The sequence below is a fragment of the Periplaneta americana genome, chromosome 5, assembly GCF_040183065.1.
Source record: "Periplaneta americana isolate PAMFEO1 chromosome 5, P.americana_PAMFEO1_priV1, whole genome shotgun sequence".
Classification (NCBI taxonomy): Eukaryota; Metazoa; Arthropoda; class Insecta; order Blattodea; family Blattidae; genus Periplaneta; species Periplaneta americana.
In genome coordinates this window covers 108,062,161-108,088,700 of record NC_091121.1, presented here as the reverse complement: position 1 = coordinate 108,088,700, position 26,540 = coordinate 108,062,161, and the positions used below count along the sequence as shown (strand labels likewise).

The following is a 26,540-nucleotide window of genomic DNA, read 5'->3' as shown; positions in this document are numbered from 1 at the left end:
TATTTCCTAATTAGAGTATACTCCATTTTGACCACTAGTTGTAATGTAATTATTACACTTAAAATAACAAATATTCACAATTATCGTCGACCTGGTTGGCAAGTTGGTATAGCGCTGGCCTTCTATGCCCAAGGTTGCGGGTTCGATCCCGGGCCAGGTCGATGGCATTTAAGTGTGCTTAAATGCGACAGGCTCATGTCAGTAGATTTACTGGCATGTAAAAGAACTCCTGCGGGACAAAATTTCGGCACATCCGGCGACGCTGATATAACCTCTGCAGTTGCGAGCGTCGTTAAATAAAACATAACATAACATTCACAATTATCAATAAAAGTTCTAGCATATGCTTTGTGTTTATTTTGTTATGGCAGCTGTCATCAGGTGGCTTTGAATACAAAACGAAACAAAACAACAAGGACTTGAATAAAGAAGAAAATTGCATGTAGCTTGTTTATCATCACAGATATTATGTACCAGTACTACACCACGAACAATTATTGTAACTAAAAAGCTAAGGGAAATTGACCAAATATTTATATGAACTTTTTTGCTTGTTTTAAGGTCCTCTAACAATTCCCCAGAGTGTTCCTACATGTTTTGATACATCTTGTGTAAACACTTTCAAGAATAGATTAAAGGATAGCCTTCTTAGAAATTCAATCTAATTATCCTTACGTTTAATGATTACTGGTTATATAGTAATTTCCCTTTTTCAGGAATTCATTCTCATAATGCCGAATGTTCATAAGTATTTTTGAACAGGGCAGGTCTTTCACTCCAAACTAGCATTCTCCAATCTTTCCTATTTTCCGCCTTCCTCTTAATCTCTGCATTATGATCATATGGATCATAATCTTAATGTCGTCTACCATCTGATATACAGTATTCTTTTGCACCGAACTTTTCCCCCATTCACCACTCCTTCCAGTCCATCCTTCAGTAGGCAATATCTTCTCAGCCAGCGACTCAACCAATTCCTTTTTCTCTTCCTGATCAGTTTCAGCATCATTCTTTCTTCACCCACTCTTTCCAACACAGCTGCATTTCTTGTTCTGTCTGTCCACTTCACACGTTCCATTCTTCTCCATATCCACATTTCAAATGCTTCTAGTCGCTTTTCTTCAGTTCGTTGTAATGATCATGTCCTTTCCCATACAATGCCACACACTACACAGAACGCTTCACTAGTCTCTTCCTTAGTTTCCAGAGGTCCGCAGAAAATGCTCCTTTTTATATTAAAAGCTTCCTTGGCCATTGCTATGCTCCTTTTGACTTTCTGGCTGGAGCTCATGTTACTGCTTACAGTACACACCAAGTATTTGAAGCTGTCCACTTGTTCCACTGCCTCATTTCGAATTTGCGCGTCTAATTTCTTTATTCTTCTTCCAATAACTATGGTCTTCGTCTTGTTTGCATTTATCTTCATGCCATACTGCTCACAGTTGGCATTTAGTTCCAGTAGCATGTCCCTTAATATCGTCTTTTCTTCTGCTAACAACGCTATATCATCTGCACTTTATTCTTCCTCCAACTATCACCCCTCCCATATCATGAAAATAATTCTTCATTAAATCCTGCAAGTAGATGTTGAACAGAGTAGATGATAAATAGCATACTTGTCGTGTCGGAATGTATCACCTTGCAAACGTTACAGCGATTAATAAAATTAGAGGTTTTATAATTTGCAATATTTAAGAATAGCTATCTATGCAATAACAGCGTTAACAGGCTAACGTTCTTATTGAAGCCAGCTCCTCAATTGATTTAATTGCAGTTTCCAAAGAAGCAGTTACAGCAACTAAGACTGTAAAATGTGACCTGTTGTATACACCTCGATATGGAGTCATACTTAAGAAAAGATCCTTAAGATAGGATATGCAAGTTGTCTCATCTTCCAATGAAAAACAATGCCCGCCACTTCGTCAAAACGAAGCGAGTTGATTTTCGTCGTTACAAACAAAGAAAATAGAAAACACTGTATTGTTAATATTTTAATGTAAGATAGCCTAAAATAGGTTCTAAAGTTAAATTAGGCATTTTTAGGTTCTATAAAATTAGCTCTATTACTTGTAATAATAACTCCATAAAACGTGTTAATAGCTACAATTTAATTAAGGAGTCTATCCCTTCAGGAACAAAATATTCCCCCCCCCCTAAAAATCCGATGTCTATAGACTGATCAGCATACTTGGACCGTCTTGTTCCCACAGATAGAACTCCTGACACCTTTAGAAAGGAGGAAGTTGAATGTTTGGCTGCTTATAAGCTCGTTTATTGCTTCCAGTCATATACAGTATTGCGTAAGAACCATTCCATTTGAAACCGGATTAAAATAAATTAATTGTTAATAGGAAATTTCCTGCACGGAGTTCGTATAGATCTCACTTTCACTACTCATAAAATAATTACGGAAACGTTCCAACGTAGGATTACTAGACGACCAGTTTTTAAACGAGGAAATTTTTGTTTTAACATTGTAATGTATACATATACTGCATGACCACCACGGTGGCTTAGTACTAGCGATGAGCTTATAAACCAAGGAGCCCAGGTTCAAATCGAGAAGTCACCTTCTTGCATGCGCACACACAATTAGTGATAAAGCAATTTTGTTTTATTGTTTCTGGCACAAATAACAGCACAACATCAAAACTACAACACTGAAACTAAAAATCGAGTTTGCGACCGATTTTCGCAGAAACCTCGACATTCTTCTTGTAACACTTTAAAACAGAAAATTCTTACACGGCCGTGACTACAGAAGAAATATGAAGAATGGCTGGAGATTGTCTGCTATAATACGGCATTTTGCGATTCCAATAGAGGGCATAGCTGTCTTTTCACATCTTTGGCACTGAAGAATATGCTGGAAGTATTAAAATTGTATTACGAAGTGTTTAACAGGTTTTTCATAACTCCAAGAAAGGGGATATTTCAACGTTCCCTTAAACTGCGCCCGAAAAAAATTTTAGGGCTGAAAAAGAAGACATGAACGGAAAAATGACATTTGATTCCTTACCCGCTTACTCCAGGAAAATGAAAATACTCCTGTGACTTAACAACATTGATATTTATTAATACAATGAATAAGAAACTGGAGTCTTAAAGAACGGTGCTTTCGAGCTTCAGTGAACACAAGCGTTACAAGTTCCTAGAAAGAACAACTACAGTACTTCGCAGGCCATGTAGCTCATCCTCTGCCACTGTCTACCTTTCCTGTAAGTCTTGAGTTGTTCTGAGCGGGTCAGCTTCTGTGGTCTACCTTACTGTTATCCTCTTTTAAAATCATTTACTGTATAATGAGTAATTTAGTAATATTCAGTGTGGCAGCAAGCTTCCGCAGTGACAAGAAATCCATGAAGAAGTCCCACACATTGCTGATGAAGCTTCGCGAAGGTGGGATTAACATAATTGTCATTAACCGTACACAGGACACCGCGTATATTTTGGACCTGACCATCAGATTTGACATCAGCATTAGTCAGCCACGAGAAGTAGTTTTGGTATTCATTTTATTCTTGAGATAAGTTAGAGTTCACAATTTTGTTCTGTTTGTATGACAAACTTCCATCAAATAACTTATCAATAAAATACAAAATTTAATTGACAAATGTTTTCACCTTTTCATTATTAGGCATCATCAGTTCACTATATGGTGCATGTTAATATTCTGATATTACAAGGCCACCGGCGTAGCTCAGGCGGTAGCGCGCGTTTGACTGTTGACCCGGAGTTGCGTTCGGGCGCGGATTCTATTCCCCTTGGGCTGACTACCTGGTTGAGTTTTTCCAAGATTTTCCCTAACCGTAAAGGGAATTTGAGGTAATCTGCGGTGAATCCTAGGCCTCATCTCGCCAAATACCATCTCGCTATCATCAATTCCATCGACGCTAGATAACCCAGTAGTTGATACAGCGTCATTAAATAACCGAGTAAAAATACATTAAAATTGCTTAAACAATTAATTTTAAAATTGCATGAATGTGGTGTTTATCAACAGTTATTTTATAGATTATTAATTATTTATTCATTTGGTTACACAACAAAGTGCATTTTCATTATATTACATAGCGAAGGAAATTCCAAAATTCATTATAAAAATCAGAAGTAGATAAAGAAAAACGAACAATTTACGATCCAACGACTGTCTGCTTCAAAGAAAAATATAAAATCTCATCGATTAAATAATAGACTTTCCATAGGAGCAAGGGGCGATATAATTTTCATGATCTTTCATGTCTTCTCTATCGACTGTAAAAGTTGTATTTCATTTCGTTGAATCTAAATGGTAGGAGAGTTCATTATGTCCTAGATCATATATACCCAGATTTCTCGGCCTTATAGACTTTTACGGTAACAACTTTTGTCAGATTTACTATGCTGCCATCTAGTTGTTACATAAGGAGTCACGTCATAACACCCATTTGAATTGCATTAGCGACTGTACTGCCATCTCTTGTTCGTTTACGGCGGACGGGTGGCGATTCTGGCGGTTGTTCTCTTCAAAGTGCTGCCGATTTTAACATAGGGATGATCAATCTGTTACATATACGTATGAACTAGGATTATGTGAAGTGCTGTGCTAAGTCGAAAGATTCAAAATTCGCAATACAAAAATATTTTACACTCATATTTTAGGCTAAATAACGGTCTTTGGCAGTATCATATACTTATAATACCGTTTTCTAACCATTCAGCTTTTTAGTAGGACATAATATATCACCAAAAAAAGAACTTCATCTAAAAAATCCCCCTCATCCTGCCTTAAAATTATCAAAGAAAAATGATATTATTCCATTATTGAAATTATTAAAACCAAAAAATGCATGTTCTCTTCAAAATATTTTGGATTCTGAACCAGTACTGGATGAAAATCATCCTGAAAGTGAAATCAGTGATCATGAATAGGAATACCTATTTGACAATTTTACAATAGAGGAGTTTTCATCTGTAGCATAGTTTCAGAATTTATTTTCTTGATACATCTTCTGTTTTTCTTATTACAAATTTAAAACACGTGTTATTTTGTTTCTACAGTGTATTTACATAAAAAATGTAAGGCCTTATCGGCTAAAAATTCATATTGTGTATTATTTTGATAAGCTGAAGTCTTAATGTGCTATTATTTCCAATTATTCATTCAATAAGGTTCGTGTATGTTAGTGAAATAACATTTTTATACTAGTTTTAATGTCTGTGTACTCTAATTTAAGAAGTCTCAGATTTTCTATGCAATAACGGCTTAAATGTTCCATACTTCATTTACACATAGGGGCTATTTCTGTAGTGCTTGGGAAAAGTGACATAAGTCAGTTTTCATAAACCTTTTTTGATAATTTATCGATAACTTACACTGGTTTATGTAGATTTGATTTTTTTCTGTATAAATTATTGTAATGGGAGGAATACCTATGTATTTTTTTTCCAAGCGAACAGATGTTCCGTAAGTTGTCAATAAATTATCAAAAAGTTTTGTGGAAACTGACTTGTGTCACTTTTCCCGAGCACTACAGATTTAAAAATGGGTTGTGTTTAAATATTATAACTAATATTGGAATTGAATAATTTATACAGACTAAAATATTATACAAAACAAATGATGAGAGTGTATGTACTGGTACTATTAAAATGTCTACATTGTTCCAAAACTTTGACGTTGTTTTTCTCAAAACATGGATTTTCAACATAAACTGTTATTACACCCAGCGCCCCAATTCTACCATGTAAAATACCAATGATATCGTTGTATGCATTCTTCCCCTCATGTAAACATACTGACAGAATTTCACTACTTTTGTTTTTTTATTAAATTTTGTTATGTACGGCAATCTTTAAAAATTCAGATTAACTTATCGTGTGATTCATCCTATAAAAGCTGTGTCAAGATTTTATGGTAGCAGTAATTATAGACTATTATTTAATAATAATAATAATATAATAATAATAATAATAATAATAATAATAATAATAATAATAATGGTTGACATCGTAGAGGACAAAACAATTAAATACCGGTGCATTCATAGGAATACTATAGTACAGGGCAAGTAGACATTAACGTTCATTCCGACGCTATACGTTGTCTTCACCACAATAACCGCAACATTGTGTCCAGTTTTTACCTTCTTACGGTAACGTTCTTCCGAAGAGCCATCACAACAAAGTTCACGATGAGGAATTCATGGTGAACAGAAATAGGTATGCTATAACAGAAAGCACTGCTACGTAGCTATAGCGGCGAGGCAGGTATGCAGATTCTAAAAACCCAAACGCTCTGCCACGTATTAGTAATTATGCTGTTCGATATCTTGAATTTCATGCAAACAGAGATATACGACAATCATCGGAAATGTTCATTCTTATAATGCACCTACACGGGACATGTAGTTGTCAAATGATCAAATTACTTAATGATTTTTACAACAAATTCAAAATTCAAATATTTTTCGGGGATACCCGACCCACCTGTGCTTCCCATTGCCACTGTCTTATGTTTCTATCTTTTGAACAAGTGGATCACCGCATCAGAACATTTAACACATGACATTGCTGAAGTATAATCGTGAACAGGTGCTACCCTATAATCAGTGGCAGATTGCTGCATAGACGTGCGGGCCTGGAGTCTATCCAGGCGATCCCCGGCCAGATCGTGATAGAATTTGTAGTGGACAAAGCAGACGGTGCAGAGAGTTTTTCTCGGGGCACTCACGTTTCCTTTCTCATTCCACCAACGCATTCCATCTCCCCCGCATTTCATTTATCATCTACAATAGTAAAAATAGGCTGGGTGAAGTCTGAGGGATATCACGGGTTTCCGATGCTGATATAGAAGGGCTTGGGGCTCCGGGCCCCTAGAGCTTATCAGGCTAGTCGTATGCCTGGTTCTATCAGAGGCTGAGGCAGGATGGCCCATCTGTCAGCCGACGGCGACAGGAAGGGCTTGGGGCTCCGAACTCCTGTGGCTTATCAGGCCATTCGCCCGCGAAGCGGGACCTGGCTCTATCAGAGGCTGAGGCAAGATGACCCATCTGTCAGCGTCGGATTCAGGAATGCCATCAAAGCCGCCGGCGAACTTGGACAGTCATCGCATATGAAGGCACACAAATTTCCAAAGAGTACCTAAGTGTACGGACCCGCCCCGGGTCCAACGCTCATGAAATCAAGCCAACATACGCATTTTGAGTCAAAAAACCGGTCATAAAATGAGAATCGTAGCAGGCATAGAAAGTTGGTTGTAGAAGGTAACTTAATTTTTTTAATCGATTATTTAAGGATGTTGTATCAACTGCAAGATTTCTAGCATCGGTGGAAATGGTGATAGCGAAATTATATTTTGGAGAGAGATTTCTCCATTGATTAGCCCTACGCCAGATCCGTGGCCCCTAACCTTCTTGCCGACGTTATCAGCATTGAAAGTTTCAAGGCCACAAGGTAGAGAAAGTGCAGAATCTCTAACGTAAAATAACTACGTTTACTATATCGACCAATGTTTCTCAACCAGTGGTACGCATACTCCTGGAGATACTTGAAGAGGACAGAAAGAGTACATTTTTTCCCCATGATGTTACTCATAATATAGTATACGCAATAGGGATTAAGACTGTGTTGCCAATGCATCGCTTTGACGGAACTTCTTCTCTTTGTCTCTACATATTTTTGTGTGAGAACCTAAACTTAATTTCATATAGTTCTCAAAAGACGAAATACTTTTCCTGCATGTTTAAATAAATAAAATCACTTGTCAATCACTTTCAATTGTCTGTTCATATCCACTGTGTTGATCCCTGATTTACTACGAGTACAAAAGTAACATGAGTACGCTAATGACTATATAGCGGTAACTTTCATAATGGTTCTTACACTTAAAATATTTACGACATTTATTATGAGGAAAAATACTGGAAGCCTAAGGGAGTAAGTTTACAGAAAAGCTTGAGAAACATTGGTATATATTAATAAGGAAGAGCCAGTTTTGTCAACAGATGTTAAAAGAATACTAACACGTAGTTTCGTAACAGGATGTTAACATTACAGTATAATAATTTGTCAAGACTTTTGTATGCCACTTTTTCAGTCAACTGTTAGTTAACATCCTGTTATCTCTCCCGAGAATTACGAAGAGTGAGAGTTTAGAAGACTTTGGCTCATTCGTAGATTTTGTTAGCGTATATTTTTATTGTGCTTTTGTTCACAAACGGTTGATAAAAATGGACCGCGAAAACATGACGAGGAATAGGCTAGAGGCACTAATTTTATGGTATCACCCTATTATAGAAATTTTTGCTGATATAGTAATATAATAGGCTATAAAGGAACTGTTGAATGTAAGAAGACATGTATACGACTACAGTGTGTTCATTGTCTAACTGGATATGATTATGAATTCTGACATTACTATTTCTTTGCTCTTCCTCAAAAATCAAGTTATCTAGGGAATTTGATCTCTCTTCTCCACAGCAATGTTGTGCAACACCACTGTTGCCATTGTTACTGCCCTCTTTGTATTATATTTATTTATTTACTAGCCGTACCCGTGCGCTCCACTGCACCCATTGGAAATAAATATAAAGTAATTACATAATTAAAATAGGACATTTGATCCAGGGAACATTCGTGTTTGATATAAGGATAAATCGTTTAATATGTTACTTAATTTAAATTGCATCCAAATAATTAAAATGCGATCATTTTGGTCCAGAAACACTCATTGGTGCAATGACAAATCCTTTAACATCTTTCTAATTTTTATTACATGCAACCATAGTTTAGTGAACATTGACATCATTTAGATTTAATGTGTATACTTTATTTTACTTGTTATAGGTTTCCATTGAATTATGGTAATAACTTAATTTTAACCCTTGTTTTCTATGTATTCAGTAAATGGCGTTTGGCCCACTATGGTTCTGAACCCTTCAAATAACTTAAATTATATTACATAACTAGCCGTACCCGTGCGCTCCGCTGCACCCGTTAGAAATAAATATAAAGTAATTACATAATTAAAATAGGACATTTGATCCAGGGAACATTCGTTTTTGATAGAAGGATAAATCGTTTAATATGTTACTTAATTTAAATTGTATTTAAAATATTAAAATGCGATCATTTTCATCCAGAGACCACTCATTTGGTGCAATGACAATTCCTTTAACATGTTTCTTAATTGTCATTACTAATTATTTTTGGAAAAGCGAAAATTAACAGAAAAATGTTGGTTACAGATTTATTATTATATTATATTATATTATATTATATTATATTATATTATATTATATTATATTATATTATATTATATTATATTATATTATATTATATTATGTAAAAAGTGTGTTGATAACGGATGTACTCGAATTAGAAAGTTTTTAATTTGTTGTGGGAGCTCTTGAATCTCAGGAGGAACAGCTTTTACAACAGCGCAACATAATCTGCTTGGCTCATTACCCAATTTTTTTGCATTGCATTTATTGCATATATATTTTATGTATTTTAACACGATTCAATTGAGCATAGTTAAAATTTGAATTATAAAATAATGGGTTGCTAAGCTAACGTACTATTACTGCATACTAAATCAATACACTCTCGTTGTTCGTTAATTCTCTGAGATAAAAATGAATATGTTCATAAACATTATTTTAAGATATACAGGAAATGAATATACAGAATAACCTATCAAGTTTTCTGTGCATAAGAAGCTATTTTAATCTTACCTGTCCTCAATTCACTCACAAGTTACAGCAATAACATTATAGCATTATGTCCATCAAGAGAAACTACACTTTCCAATGATGAAATAATAATTAATTATACAAATCGATTAATTTAGCTTCCTATATTACTTCATACAAACACAGAAACATTGTCTGTAGGCTATGTTTCATAGCTTTCGATTGTTGTGTCCAAGGCCCCTTATAGAGGAAGTCATTTGTTTTTTATTTCAATACACCGCCTTAGATGACAGTTATTTTAATTTTAAAACTCATTTATCTCATTAAATATCAGTACTATCAAAATTTTTCAAGGAATAAAACTTATCGAAAATTATTTTTAAAGAAAATTTTGTTATGTAACATGTTTCACAAAATCAATAATAAGCGAGATATTTCGATTTATTTAATTCAGGTCCCCTTATAACCCCCCTTTTAAATAATGTATTTTGAATGCCATATAGCCTAAAATCTAAGTTACAACGAACTTAATTTATATTACAATTTTCATCTAAATCCGTTCAGCCATTATCGCGTGAAAAGGTAACAAACATACAGACAGACAGACAGACATACAAACGAAAATTTCAAAAAAGCGATTTTCGGTTTCAGGGTGGTTAATTATATATGTTAGGACCAATTATTTTTGGAAAATCGAAAATTACCAGAAAAATTTCGGCTACAGATTTATTATTGGTATAGATATATTATATTATATTATATTATATTATATTATATTATATTATATTATATTATATTATATTATATTATATTATATTATATTATATTATATTATATTATATTATATTATATTATATTACATTATATTATATCAGAAGTTACTGTAATAACATTATAGCATTATGTCCATATAGAGAAACTACACTTTCCAATGGTGAAATAATAATTAATTATACAAATCGGTTAATTTAGCTTCCTATATTACTTCATACAAACACAGAAACATTGTCTGTAGGCTATGTTTCATAGCTTTCGATTGTTGTGTCCAAGGCCCCTTATAGACGAAGTCATTTGTTTTTTATTTCATTATACGGCCTTAGATGGCATTTTATTTTAATTTTAAAACTCATTTATCTCATTAAATATCAGTCCTATCAAAATTTTTCAAGGAATACAAATTATCGAAAATTATGTTTAAAGAAACTTTTGTTATGTAACATTTTTCACAAAAATCAATAATAAGCGAGATATTTCGATTTATTTAATTCGGGCCCCCTTATAACCCCCCTTTTAAATAATGTATTTTGAATGCCATATAGCCTAAAATCTAAGTTACAACGAACTTAATTTATATTACAATTTTCATCGAAATCCGTTCATCCATTATCGCGTGAAAAGGTAACAAACATACAGACAGACAGACAGACAGACATACAAACAAAAATGTCAAAAAAGCGATTTTCGGTTTCAGGGTGGCTAATTATATATGTTAGGACCAATTATTTTTGAAAAATCGAAAATTACTAGAAAAATTTCGGCTACAGATTTATTATTAGTATAGATTTATTTATTTATTTATTTATTTATTTATTTATTTATTTATTTATTTATTTATTTATTTATTTATTTATTTATTTATTCATTTATTTATTTATTTATTTATTTATTTATTTATTTATTTATCTGCCTTTATATCTATTTATTTGTTTAATATTAATTTAAGGCTGCTTGTTTAATATTTATTTACTTATTTACTATCTATTTCCTACCGATTTACTTATTTATTTACAAAAACTTTCCTCATTAGAGGGCTGCCACATGGACAAAGTGAAATAAGCAACGAACAATTTGTAACATAGCAAACGTCTAAAATACAATAGCTCTAATAAATAATAATATCGACAAAATTAACAGGAATTAAGAGTATGATGTTCCTTTGCATAAAGATATTAAAATTTATAATTACTGCTAAAAATAGTTTCTTAATATAAACTTATCACAAAGATAAAGTATATAAAGAATATTCAAGTTTTCAGTCAAATACTTATCACATTTATAATTTGATAACACTTGTTAATACATGTTAAGTGTTAAAAATAATATTCGTATTAACGTTTTAGCCTTATTAGGGCATCTTTAGATACATGTCATTGCAATATCTAGTTATCATAACTATAATGTAAGTACAATATTAATAGAAATTAAAGCTGCTTCCTACAAAACATTTCATAATATATGCCTACACATTGTACAAATAACATTCCAGTGTGCTACGGGTACTGATACGTTTTCTTAGTCAGTGAATTGAAAGAGCGAAGGTTTTAATTTATTCATTCATAGTGTTCTGCTCAAGGGTAGGTCTTTCACTGAAAACCCAGCATTCTCAAGTCTTTCCTATTTTCTGCCTTCCTCTTTGTCTCCCCACATGATCCATATATCTTAATGTCGTCTATCATGCGATATCTGTAGTACAGTACCTGTTTGTGTTACAAAAGAGTTCTTGTTTTGAGAAATCTCAAAAGTTTATTCCACACGATTTCACTTTAATGTAAAATGGCAGTTCACTACATAATTCATTCATTCATAGTTTCCTGCGTAAGGGCAGGTCTTTCACTGCAAACCCAGCATTCCAATCTGTCCTATTTTCTGTCTTCCTCTTAATCTCCTCATATGACCCATATATCTTAATGACGTCTACCATCTGGTATCTTCTCCGGCCCCTAACTTTTCTCCCGTTCATTAGTTCTTCCAGGACATCCTTCAGTAGACAGTTTCTTCTCAGCCAGTAATCCAGCGAATTTATTTTTCTCTTCCCGGTCAGTTTCAGCTATTGTCTTTCTTCACTCACTCTTTGTAGCACAGCTTCACTTATTATTGTCTATCCATTTCACACGATCCATTTTTCTCCATATTCACATTTGAAATACTTCTAGTCGCTTCTCTTCACTTCTTCGTAATGTTCATGTTTCTGTCACATGTAATTCCACACTCCACACAGAGCACTTCACCAGTCTTTCTTAGTTCTTATTCCAGAGATCCGCAGAAGATGCTTCTTTTTCTATTAAAGGCTTCCTTTGCTATTGCTATAGCCTATTCCTTTTGACTTCCTGGCAGCAGCTCATTTTACTGCTTATCACTACATCGGCCTAATATGATTTTTAAATGCAGCCACATTAATAATGTTCATGAAAATTTACATCAGAAATAAAATTGGGTAAAATCATACCCTGCCTTTCTACAACGATTTAAATATTACAGAAGAAAGCGGGCACTTGTCTGCCAATCCAAACTGTAAACTTAATTAGTTACAGACAGATTGAAGTCATGATAAAATGTGCAATATCCATAATAATATTGTCGAAAAATAATTAACCAAACTCCAAAGATGAACTCTTCGTTTGCTTTGATGAGTCAATGCAATAAAATGAAATCCTTTCGTCTTGCGGTTTGCGTTGTTAAAGACAGAATTCGCTATTAACAAAAGCGCTGGAGGGAAATGTCTTAATGATTGTGTCCCGTATAAAGAAGTTGGTTTGCCTAGAACTGTTACTGATGCGGATCTGTTAGATGTGTACGTGGATTTTCTCTTCGCCAGTAATAATGCATTCCTGATTCACCACAGATAATCATTATAGCGCATAAACGTATAATTCAAGGTTAGCATTTTATGTGCAAGACGCAGAAGGCAAAGGAATTTTCTCTAGACTTGGATTGTAGAGAAGCTTTATAACTTTTGCAAACAGAATTAGATCGAGTCGAGACGGCCGGCGGTAGCATCTGGTAGGCGGGATATGCGTGTATGTATACAAGCTAATACATGGACAAATAGATTAGAATCACGTTTCCCCATTACTCAAGCTGTCTTGCTTTTTCCCGTCTGTATTACCACTCGTGGCGTGGAATATAAATCACGGTGTTTTTCTGATTGATATTTGTATGGTCTTTGGATATTGCAAAATAAGATAGTTGCAATGATGTAATACTCATAAGAAGTCAATATTCTGTTCTTTTTCACATTTTATACGTCCATATTTTTATTATCTTAGTGTAAGTGTCTGCAAAGGAAGAGATGATTAGGTTGCGAAAGATTCTGAGTCATGGTTAGAGTCCTGCGTCTGGTTACTTTGTATACAAGTTAAATGTATAGTCCATTCGCTTTCGTAAGCGACATCGCACCTTGAGCAGACTCGAGCGGCAGTACCTCCACTCAAGCGAAACAAACCCCCGACCTCCACTCTTCTCCCAGCTACTGTACACGTCAAATATAAGAGTTGTCTAAACCTTTAAACTTGTATCTATTCATTAGTTTTATCATCAGCCACGGGAAAACACACTGTAATCTTCATTAATAATAATTATTATTATTATTTAGGCCACCGGCTTAGCTCTGTCGGCTAAGGCGCTTGCCTGCCGATCCGAGTTGCGCTCGAGCGCGGGTTCAATTTCCACTGATACCTTGGGTATTTCCAAAATTAGCCCCTAATCCAGCTATAAACATTGTTAAACCAGAAATAAGTAAAATAAAAATATTTAATCAATCACTAAAAACAACTCTAAACCGAATTAATAAAAAAAACCCGCAGTAACTAAAGTTGATGAGTGAACTAAAGCAGATACTGGAGTAGGAGCTGCGGGGTTTTCTCAACTGTAAGGAAAATGTCAGGTAATTTATGGCGAATCCTGGGCCTAATCTTGCTATCACCACTCTCATCGACACTAAATAACCTCATAGTTGATACAGCGTCGTTAAATAACCAAGTAAAAATAATTATTTAATTACTTACAAATGACTTCTAAGGAACCCGGAGGTTCATTGCCGCCATCGGTCCCTATCCTGAGCAATATTAATCCAGTCTCTATCATCATATCCCACCTACTTCAAATCCATTTTTATATTATCCTCCAATCTACATCTTGGCCTTCTCAAAGGTCTTTTTCCCTCCGGCCTCCCATTTACACACTATATGCATTTCTGGATTCGTCCATACGTGCTACATGCCCTGCCCATCTCAAACGTCTGGATTTATTATTCCTAATTATATCAGGTGAGGAATACAATGCGTACAATATGTTGTGTAACTTTCTCCATTCCCCTGTAACTTCATCCCTCTTAGCCCCAAATATTTTCCTAAGCACTTTATTCACGAACACCCTTAGCCTCTGTTCCTCAATGTGAGAGTCCAAGTTTCACAATCATGCAGAATCTTTCAATTTGGGAATATTGAATCTCATAATATTAACTTGTTGCTCTACTCGCTTGGCTACTGACAGTCTTTTTCTTAATTCTCCAATTACCAAATAATGATCAGAATTACAGTTTGCCTCTCCGGAAGTTCGAACGTCTACTATACTAGTGTATCTCCATTTATCTTTCAAGATGTGATCTATTTGGTTTTGTGTCAATCCATCTGGAGAAGTCCAAGTATATTTATTAAGGAGAGTTGGTCGTTATCACATGCAAAGTAATGGTAAAAATAGCCTATCTTCAAGCAGTCATAAATGTAATACTATTTAACACAGCTCTTTCATTTTTTAGTTACATATATATATATATATATATATATATATATATATATATATATATATATATACATTAAGGTTTAAAATAAAAAAAGAATGGTTACTCTAGAGCAGGCCTGCACAAGGTTTGCGCTCTTCGAGCCGGTTCACAGCTCATGAGCGGAATGCAGATATTATCTGTGCTCTGTATAAGGGTGGACTGGAAGAAGGGGTGATCTCGTACAAAATGTACACAAAAGGAAGTATTATTACGAGTGTTCATGAAATGAATTCCCGTTCATTCTTTGGAAAACTATCTTGGACTATTATTAATTAATAAAGAAATATTTATTTTACAGAAATAATAGAAATTCTATAGCTACTTAAATGTACGATATCATTTTGTTAAATTTTTATTTATCAGTACATGAAAACGATGTTTTATGCTGTTGGCAGCTGAAAGGAAGAGTAGCCTACTGATCATAATGAAACATCAGTTACAGATGTTCAATGCTTGCCTTTATTAAAGTTGATTATAGAAAACAGTTGCTCACAAATATAAATGTTGAGCCAAACATAGCAACCATTTTCACAGCCAGCCTGTGTAGTCGTGGATATTATTGCTAATGTTTAGTCTTGTAAAATTCAACCAGGCTAGTAGTATTATTCAAACGATCTTTAGGCCTTAGGTCACAATGAAGATGAATAAGTTCGAGCTGTAAATCGTTAAATGTTAAATATTATTATGTTTTATTTAACGACGCTCGCAACTGCCGAGGTTATATAAGAGTCGCCCGTGTGCCGGAATTTTGTCCCGCAGGAGTTCTTTTACATGCCAGTAAATCTACTGACATGAGCCTGTCGCACACTTAAATGCACTCGACCTGGCCAGAAATCGAACCCATGACCTCGGGCATAGAAGTAATTAAGAAAGTTCCTCTGATAAGACAATGTATTTCAAATTTAAAAAAAATTAATACGGACTGTACCTACCTCGGGTAATAATGCAGTTTTCAACTCCTGAACCTTTTCACTGCGATCTTCAGCAGTGAAACAATCGTAAGTATGTCTGGACTCGTAATGACGCATTATGTTATGTTTCTTTCTCCCTTTCAAAATTTTGTCGCAGATAAGGCACTAGAGTATTTACTCCAGCAGCTATGAAAAAATAAGCATTTTCCCATGCAACACTGAAAGAATCTGCCTGATGATCACTTTTCCGTCTTTTAGATTCCCCCATACTGTACTGTATCAATAGGTAAGCAACGTGAAAAAGTTACTGAGAATACACACTGCACTCCACTAGATAGATGAGTGGTCGTTTCCCTCTCCTCTACCTATAGCAAGTCTATGTCATTCTGACGTATCTTCCTCTCCGTTTCGGCGAGCGGTAAATACGGCTTTCGCGCTCCGAAGGAGCGCGCGCGCTCGTTGAGCGCTGTTTGTGCAGGTATGCTCTAGAGTCTAGAGTAAATTTTTACCCTTAAAATAATTTTTTTAATTTAAACATATCAATAGTTCAGAATTATTAGTACAGTTCGCATTGGGATTATCTTGCCGAATACAATTTGTGATAACAGCCATCCTCAAGTCGGCCTCGGTAGCGTAGTCGGTATAGCGCTGGCCTTCTGTGCTCGAGGTTACGGGTTCGATCCCGGCCCAGGTCGATGGCATTTAAATGTGCTTAAATGCGACAGACTTATGTTAGTAGATTTACTGGCATGAAAAAGAAGCCCTGCGTGACAAAATTCCGGCACACCGGCGACGCTGATACAATCTCGGCAGTTGCGAGCGTCGTTAAATAAACCATAATTTAATTTGTCATCCTCAAGTAATTTAATTTCGCTTTTTTAACTCATGTTTGTTCTCATTAGGTAATTATTATTTCTCAACTTGTGGTCTCAAAATAATTACAATTACAACAAATATTCGTTGAGCTCAATACCGGAAAACTATCAGCACTCGTATTATAGATCATTTCATAAAACCATGAAGATTTAGATTTTCATTGAACGTTATAACTTATGCCAAATTTTGTTAAAGTCTAAAAAGAAATGTATTAGTCACGTCTGGTACAAATAAAATTTAATGCAGAGAAGAGCAAATCTACCCCAATGCAGGCTCAAAAAGGTCATTAAGACTCCCGCCTCACGAGACAATCGACACTTGAGTAGCAGTATGGACATGTCCTGTGTGTTGGCCACCTTTGTCCCCAAAGAAACATTTCGATATTCATATTGTTTATGAGAGGCTGAGTGAACCTCAGGACCATAGTCAAAGGAAAAAGTGCATGGTCGCATCGGGAATCGAACCTGCAACCTTTCGGCGCAAAGCTTTTACTGCGACGCTACAGAGCGACCGTCTAAGGAATGATTGTCAAAATAGTATGTGGATACAAAACCATGAAGTAGTATCATGAAATAGCCTGAAAGATAAAATAAAATTTGTAAGCCTAAGCAGTTAATATGTGAAGAATTTCATAAAATGTTTTGTTTTCTTCGAAATATTTTATTAGCTGTTCCTCGTGTTACAGTGGGTTACGGTATGTACAGTATATGTTGATTTGGGATGGTGTACTTCCACAGTGAAGATGTTTTCCCTGGCACCAGAGCATGAAGTTCAAGGATCCTTACATTTGTAAAGAGTCACGGACATTTCGTGTGAGATTTGTGACTGAATGGTGAGAAAATAACGCTACACTGAATATTCTATGAGAAGTGCTCACACAGTAATAATCAAAAAACAGTTTTGTACATACTTTGTGTACTAGATCATTGTTCTCAGCAGTATATACTTACGACTCCAGAGATATTTTCCACGGGACATAAATTGAAAGCCTGGCCGAACTTAAGTGGTTCCCCATCTCTTTGGAGACAATCGCCACTGCAACAAAACAAAGCAATAATGTGAACCAGTTCACACAAAACAAGCTACTTGCTTACCACGCCTAATTAGACCTATACAAAGACAAATTACTCCCACAATGTTGAATAAAATGCTTCACTACAGGAATCTGCTCATAAAAAGAGCAAACAACTTCCTTAAGTGATGTGAATGTACCTGCTGCTTCAACAAAGAAGCATATCAAAAGGAAGACTTCACTATATGTACCAACATGAGTACACAATGTGGAACTTTATGTGAACCATAAGGGAATAGGTTGTTTTAGTCTCAGGAGTTCACAGTTCTTCACAGAATACTTTACGCACACAGCTATATGTAGAGGTAGGTTGCACAAGAATAATATAGTCGCTATTTCAATATTATAAAGTGTAATTCAGCACGATATATGAGGACGATCTTTTTTAATTAGTTTATTTTACGATGCTTTATCAACTGTTATTGTTATTTAGCGTCTGAATAATATGAAAGTGATAATTCCAGCGAAATGATTCGAGGGTCCAGAGCCGAAAGTTACCCAAAATTTGCTTTTGATGGATTTAGGGAAAACCCCGGATAAATCTCAACCAGGTAACTTGTCTTAACTAGGATTTGAACCCAGGACTGCTCGTTTCATTGTCAGACATGCTAACCGTTACTTCACAGCGGCGGACAGAGAACGAAGCGACAGGGGGGGAAAAGATCAGGGTTTACCAAAAATGAAAAATGAGCAATAACTAGTACCATAAAAATTGGCAAATAAATTTAACTGAACACTTCAAAGTAAAAAAAAAAGGTTTATTTAACGACGCTCGCAACTGCCGAGGTTAATATCAGCGTCGTCGGTGTGCCGGAATTTTGTCACGCAGGAGTTCTTTTACATGCCAGTAAATCTACTGACATGAGCCTATCGTATTTAAGCACACTTAAATGTCATCGTCCTGGGGCAGCACAGAAGGCTAGCGCTATACCGATTGCGCTACCCTTTCATGCACTATTATATGGGTCAGCATACTGGATGTTAACGAAAAAGCAAGAACAAAAAATAGAAGCATTGGAAATGAAGTTCCTGAGAAATGTAGCTAGTTACAGAATAACAGACAAAAAACGCAGCGAAGATGTGAATCCTATAGTTTCAAAATACCCTATATCCACTTTGATAAATGAAAGGATTTCGACCGTATCTGGTGGAAAATAGAGGGAATTTTCAACCTAACAGAGACTTTTAACAAATCTTTTCCTTCAAATTTCGTGGCTTTTTGAATTCAAACTATATAAATCATTAAAATTCATTCTTAGCAAGCAATATGTGGGCATAACACAACTCTGAAAAAATGGTCGTTAGAGGGTTTTGAATCTAGAGGATTCATATGAGAACGGGCGACGTAGACAACATTGTCGTGCGGGTTTTCGGCTTTGTGGGCGCTATTAGTCTTGCTTTCTCGATAGTTGTTCAACATTTTCGGTGGAGAAAACGATTTGTTGAAAAATAGTTCAACAATATCTGAATTTGTTCCAATACATTTTTCCATGAAATTGTGTTTTCTTTCTGTAAACTGCACCAGGGAAACTTACTTTCTGAAGGACCCTTGTAATTGCGCTTGAGTGGCCAAAATTTGTATAAGCACTTGTTTTGACATTATTAACATGATGGAAAAAAAATAAGTTTATCTGCCGCCATAAGAATGTTTGCTGTTAGCTTCCTTGGGACAGGCGCTCCGCACTACCATCATGAAATCGACGGAACATTACTCCCTGACACCGGTCTGGATAGAAACTTTTTGTACATACAGAAAGACACTGAAACCTCACTGAAACCTCGAAACATGTGTGTAATGCTAGGTTTACACGGCGATAGTTTAGAGCGAGAGAAGATCTGAAGTATCAGGAGAGCTCTCTAACGGAGTGTTTACATGCTGACAGAATATAGCTTCTCTAAACCCATTAGCGAGCTCTCATGAGATTTATATAACTCTAAACTCTAATGTTACTCTCCGGACCGTTTACATGGTGCAGATAGTTTAGTGAGACAAAGTGTTAGGAGCATATAGAAAAGAACAGGCTGGTCAGTGCGTTTACAACTATGGCAGAAACACAACGTTTTTCGGCCACTGTAGTGTGCAATTCTTCTGAATTGAAGAAGGCAGAGGAGAAATAGATCTACGTGGGAAAAACCCTGGATATCTCGCCGGAACACGCATGGAGCTTACACATCGGACCTATAATTGGCAAAAAAACACAACTATGAGGATTGTCATTAGTATAAAGGAAAGGCTGTTGGTCACATTACGCTTCCTAGCAACAGGTTTATACCCTAAACACATTATTTTATTGTTCTTAACAGAATAAATTATGAATAATAATAATAATAATAATAATAATAATAATAAATAAACATGAAAATGGTAGACTACATTGCTCATGTAAAATGTATTAAGTTTCTTGCATTATGTTCGAAAAGATATGGTGTATGAATTGAACAACAGGAAGGTAGTGCCTGAGTTTATAATATGTAATATCTTTTCATATAAAAAATGACAACCATTTATTTTAATATAATTGATACGTAGAAGTTTTGAACTTACGTCTATTGACCATAAAATATTGTACGAAGCATTTAATACGCAACGATGAGTCCTTTAAATGCCCCAAATGTCGATGTCAATAAGTGTTCTGCTACAAATATCTAGAACCGAACAGCGCTCTAAGCGACGGAATTGCGTCTACATTTACACGGCGAGAGTTTAGAGAAGAGAGGGCTAGAGATTATAGCTGAGTATAGCTCGTGCGGAACCTGGTGAAACTTGGAGGGAGAGAACAGTATTGTGGTGTGGGATCGACTACCGACCGAAGTTATGTGACTAGATGCAAGCGAGACTGAACAAGCGTTACCCCCTCCACTCTTAACAGCCCGTAGAACTGGTTTCTCCATTAAGGTCAAGCTTCACCAGGTTCCGTGCGAGCTATATCACCGTGTAAACGGTTTTGAGAGTAGGTATCTCGTTGACTCTAATTAGATATTAGAGAGACTAAATAGAGCGGCCTTGAAAACTGCTCTCGCCGTGTAAACACCCTGGACAAAGAACTCGATGCTCTCAACTCTCATTATAGCTACTCTAAATTATTCAACTCAGTTGAACTTTTTCATAAACTCTAGCGACAGAAGCAGTATAAATGACGGCCAAAAACAATGGAGCGTCGAAGACACGAAGATTGATTGAAGCATATGAATTGGAAAGTTATTTGTGGAATGTGTTTAACAAGAATTACAAGAATAAGGACCTTGAGAAATCAGGTATTGTCAAAATTAGCTGAGACTGTTGAGGCGTCTGAATTTGGCATTTAGTTTTGTTAATTTATTGTAATTTAGCAAGGTCCATTGTTTTAGTTGTTAATTATTTCGTGTGTTTTATTCTTGCTTATCTATTTGCTGGGAGAGGTACAGCGAAAGCTCCATAACCTCCAGTGAGTGCGAACTGTAATAATAATAATAATAATAATAATAATAATAATAATAATAATAATAATAATAATAATAATAATAATGATAATGATAATGATAATAATATTAATATTATTATCACTATTTTGTTATTATTATCACTATTGTTTTATTATTATTACTGTGCAATTATCACCATTCACTTGATGTAGAATATTTTCTATATTCCTTTAATATTATTGATAATGCATCATATTAATAATAATAACAACGCTCACCTAGTACATTACAAACAAATCACATAACTGGTACAGTGGGGTCTGTACCGGTGTCTGTTAACAAGAATATGTATTAGTAGAACCATTATAAACACAATATAATGAAAGAAGATGAACAATGTTATGTGAAAAATTGTTTTTTTTTTTTCTTTGAACACTCGGTCTCTTTTGAGGAGCTTAAACGCAATCAGTCATTTTCATCGCAAATTCTGCACACTTTTTTTTTAACATTGGAGATAAATTGGACTTTGGCCCTTGTAGCAAGAATATTTTTTTCCTCTTTAATTTTGGGGGGCAAAAAGCAGATCTTCTTCTTCTTCTTCTTCTTCTTCTTCTTTTCAAGAACCACGTCTTCAGCTGCATCCGTTGTCGTTCTTTCATCAGGAAGCCTGAAAATTGTCTTTATACAGGGTTCCTACAAAAGACCTTTCCGGTTTCGAACACATGTAATTGACGTGCTATGAATCTGAGGTGCATGAAAATAGTACCAATGGAAACAGAAACTCCAAACGTTTAGTTTCTTGACTTAATGATGTTCAATATGTCCCCCCCCCCTTAGTAACACGGCACACATCAAGCCTACAGTCAAGTTCCACGTAGGTATGCGGATTTTCCGATCTTCAGATTCTGAGGTTATGTCTGTTCACCTTACCAGAAAGTTGAAAAGTGACGTCGTCAGAAAACACCACGGAAAGAATAAATGCATCATCGTTTTCAATTAAAGTCCACATACTTGTGCAAAAATTTCTTCGTAGCACTTTGTCCTCTGGTATTAGGGCTTGCAGCAACTGTAGTAGGTATGGATGGAGTCGCAACCGCTTGCAAAGAATCGTGCCTCTAAATCTGTGTACCATTTGCGGATTTTAGGCTCACTGGGTGAATCTGCACCAAACTTTGTTGGGTAATGCTTTTGCACATTAATAACCGACTGGTTCACATGAAAATTAATCTCTTCTTTCGTCTATAGCAGCCATTTCGCCTCAACAATGAACAAATCTGTTTATATGCATTATTATGAGGCGTGTTATCAAGTAGGGAAACAATGTTAACACAACTAAACTTTTTGAGTTTCTCTTACCATTGGTATTATTTTCATGCATCTCTGATTCATAGAATGTAAATTACATGTGTGCCGATTTGAGCTATAATTTGCACATTTTTTATCAAGACTATCAACTCCGTCCTTCGTGCAATTATAGTATTCTCTACGAATAAATAAATAATGACTCACCCAACAATATTAGTAACGCAAGTGCTATGCGCGGTGAGGTTACACAACTGCTGACACACTGCTCAGAAGTTAAATGGGTGATGATGTCATAAAAGCGCACTGACCAGCCTATTCTTCTCTAAATGTTCTCTCTCTCAACACTTTCTCTCACTCTAAACTGTCTGCACCATGTAAACGGTCCGGAGAGTAACTTAGAGTTTAGAATTATATAAATCTCATGAGAGCTCGCTGATGGGTTTAGAGAAGCTATATTCTGTCACCGTGTAAACACTCCGTTAGAGAGCTCTCATGATTCTTCAGAACTTCGCTCTGAACTGTCGCCGTGCAAACGTAGCATGATTATTACTTTAGACCTGTATTTCAAGAATTATGCGCAAGCTTATGTAATCTCGTACGCAACAGTCGCGAGAGTTGATGAAAAAGTTCAACTTAGCTGACTAATTTAGAGTAGCTATAATGAGAGCTGACAGTATATGCGAGTTCTCTGTTCAGGGTGTTTACACGGCGAGAGCAGTTTTCAAGGCCGCTCTATTTAGACTCTCTATTTAGATAGTAGAGTCAACGAGATACCTGCTCTCTCAACCGTTTACACGGTGATACTCAGCTATAATCTCTAGCTCTCTTCTCTAAACTGTCGCCGTGTAAACGTAGCATAAGATTAAAACTACTTTAAATATTTCTCGTTAGAAGCTTGGGAGATTTCGAAAATTGGCGTGGCCTATTCTTCTTAACTCAATTATGAATATCAGTACTATTAATTATGGGAATGAAGCTATGGGAAGTATACACGAAACTGTCACAGAAGTAAAAGAGTAGATTTACCTGGATGCCTGCGACACTAATCCAAAACTAAAATAAATTTATTCGTTATTTTAAGCAACAGATATCTAACAGGTGTGTAACATCAACATTAAGTAAGTCGCGAAACAGAAGATAACACAGTTATCTTCATATTATTGAATAGATAAATATACACATTAAGACTATGTTATTTGTATTATTTTCCTGGTAATAGAACCTGTAATATTATCAACAGAATAATGAAAATTTATCAAAATTGACTATATGTTAAACTGTCATCAAAATGTCAGTAAAATATTGCCGATAAAACAACAATATTACGAAATAAAACAACAGAAATTTGACCATCTTTGAAAAAACAAAAATGCATTAAATATAACGTTGTTTCAATTTGTTTGAATAACTATGGATGTTGTTACTTAGAGATCATACTCCTTGAAAACTGAACATTTAGATCAGGCCTGGGCGTAAATAACTCGATTGAGCCATGCATATTTCTCTTAACTACCCACTCCACCTTTCCCGACAGAGGCAGTAATGTTTCGGACTGACACGAATATACGCCCTACAGCAAGGCAAGCATTGTAGAGTGACGGATTGTAAAAGACGGGCATCATCGCTTTCGGCTCTCGCTGGTCGCCTAAAATCCACCGCTGATGCACTGTGCTGACTGTGTGTTTGTTTCTAAATCGGAGTAAGCGAAAAGGACATGAGCGGGGGTGTCTCTTTTTCTTTTCCCTTCCCCACTATTATCAGATCTGATGTAAATGGTAGTAGTATACTAAAAGAATGGGAAAGACCTTATAAATGTTGTATTCATTCTGATCAAGTAAAACATATACAGTGTGATTCAAAAGGTAAGATCAACCGGCGAGGAGATGATTCAGGGCGACATTTAGAGCAGGAAAGTTATTTGTCAATTTTAATTATTTGCAACCGTTTCAGAGTTACAACAGATCAAACATTTACTCACTTAGGTGACTTACTTACAATAAATACTAATTTACAGTATTTTATTGGAACAGCTGCTCAAAAGTCCTCCGTTTACACATAAACCTGCATGGGCGCGTGCACAAGATCTAACAGCCCGTTTCGTAGTCCGATGTCTGTTGCAGCTGCATTAATTCGTTTGAGCAGATGATCTCTGTTTGTAATCTCCGTAGCGTACACCTTTTCTTTCATAAAACCTCATACAAAAAGTCCAGAGGACGAGGAATTTAGACACCAGATGGAAGTTTTCGTGCTCTATAAGGACTGGGTGTCTACTCTCTAATAGAAATGATGATGATATTATTATTATTATTATTATTATTATTATTATTATTATTATTATTATTATTATTATTATTATTTGTAGATCTATGTTATTTTCCATCTCTCTTAAAAGTAGGTGAAATTAAAAATTCGTGGTGTTTCACATATGAATATATTAATCTCAATAACACAGATGAAAATTTCGTTCTCTCTCTTTGAAATAAGCTATAGTTGTGAAATATCTGGGAATATTTATTAATCAGCATCTGAGATGGCATTCTCACGTCTCTTACCTATGTAGCAGAGTACGTAAAATAATTTATAAATTTGTCATTCTTCGTTGTATTTTACCAATCAATATTTTACGTACAGTTTATTTATTCTTTTTCAGTCCATCATCTAATATACGTAGGGCATAACTTCAAATACTCGTATTTCTTTAGGTCCATTAAATTCTTTTACAAAAAGGATAATCATAATCTGCTTAAAAACCTATTGATTACCAGTACCCTTCTGAATTTATTGTTTCTGATTTAAAAATCTATATGAGTAAACAATTGTTCAGATATAGATTATTACAGTATTATTACAAAAATCACAAAGATTACATACCATATACTTACGTTTACAATTCTAAGTGGAACGTTAATTATTTACCATTAAGAAACCAGAACTTTTTCACAACGGCAGGTTTAAAACGCAATATTAGCCTAGGACAAATATCATACTGAGTGTCTCAAATCTTCAGGATCAAAATTCTACACGTGTAGAAGATTGTAAACTGAGTATTTTGAGATAGGGAACCAATGGTCGGAAATGCATATTTCAGGTGCCATGATATCTTTAACGTGTAATAGCTACGTGTGAGGAACGTTTTTGAAAGCTGCTTTCGTCTTCATAGCAAACAACTGCCTGCTGCATTGACGTTTGATGGAGCTACCTTGCAGAACAATCGTACTGTACACAAGTGCCTTTGTTTCCACGGTGACATTTGTTTCTGTTTACAGTTTATGCCTTGTCGTCACAGGAACTTGCAGATTTGCATAGTACAGCAGAATGCAGTGCCCGGAAAGCCGAACGGATGTACAGAGAAAAGTTTCCCAACAGGCGTCATCCGAATTGGAAGACATTTCTCGCCGTAGATAGAAACTTACGAGAGACTGGGTCGTCCAAGTCATGGAGAACTGGCAAAGGTACTAGCAAAGAACTGTTCGTACACCAGTCTTTGAGGAGATGGTGTTGGATTGTGTGGCAGAAACACCGTCAATAATAAACACCCTTCAACTTGTCCATGAAATGCGTTCTTCGAAGGATAATGTGTGGAGATTAGTGGGGGAAGTTCGGTACTGAAATCTGGGTTCAAAATCATTTGTCTTCATTGCTTGCATCCATACTAGTTTATAAGGGTGTAATTGCTACTACCTTACGGCGAGAAATGTCTTCCAATTCGGATGATGCCTGTTGAGAAACTTTTTTCTGTACAT

General features: G+C 35.5%; 1 protein-coding gene across 3 annotated transcripts in view; it reads right to left on the bottom strand.

Moving 5' to 3' along the window:
* The window catches only part of LOC138700077 (cilia- and flagella-associated protein 161-like), a 169,816-nt gene that overhangs the window by 30,019 nt on the left and 113,257 nt on the right, over positions 1–26,540 (bottom strand). For all 3 annotated transcript variants that reach the window (XR_011332173.1, XR_011332175.1, XM_069826392.1), the window contains exon 4: positions 17,969–18,053. Coding sequence is in view for 1 of the 3 variants with exons in the window: in XM_069826392.1 (XP_069682493.1) it covers positions 17,969–18,053 (85 nt within the window). In the remaining 2 variants the exon portion in view is untranslated. The remainder of the gene's footprint in view (positions 1–17,968; positions 18,054–26,540) is intronic.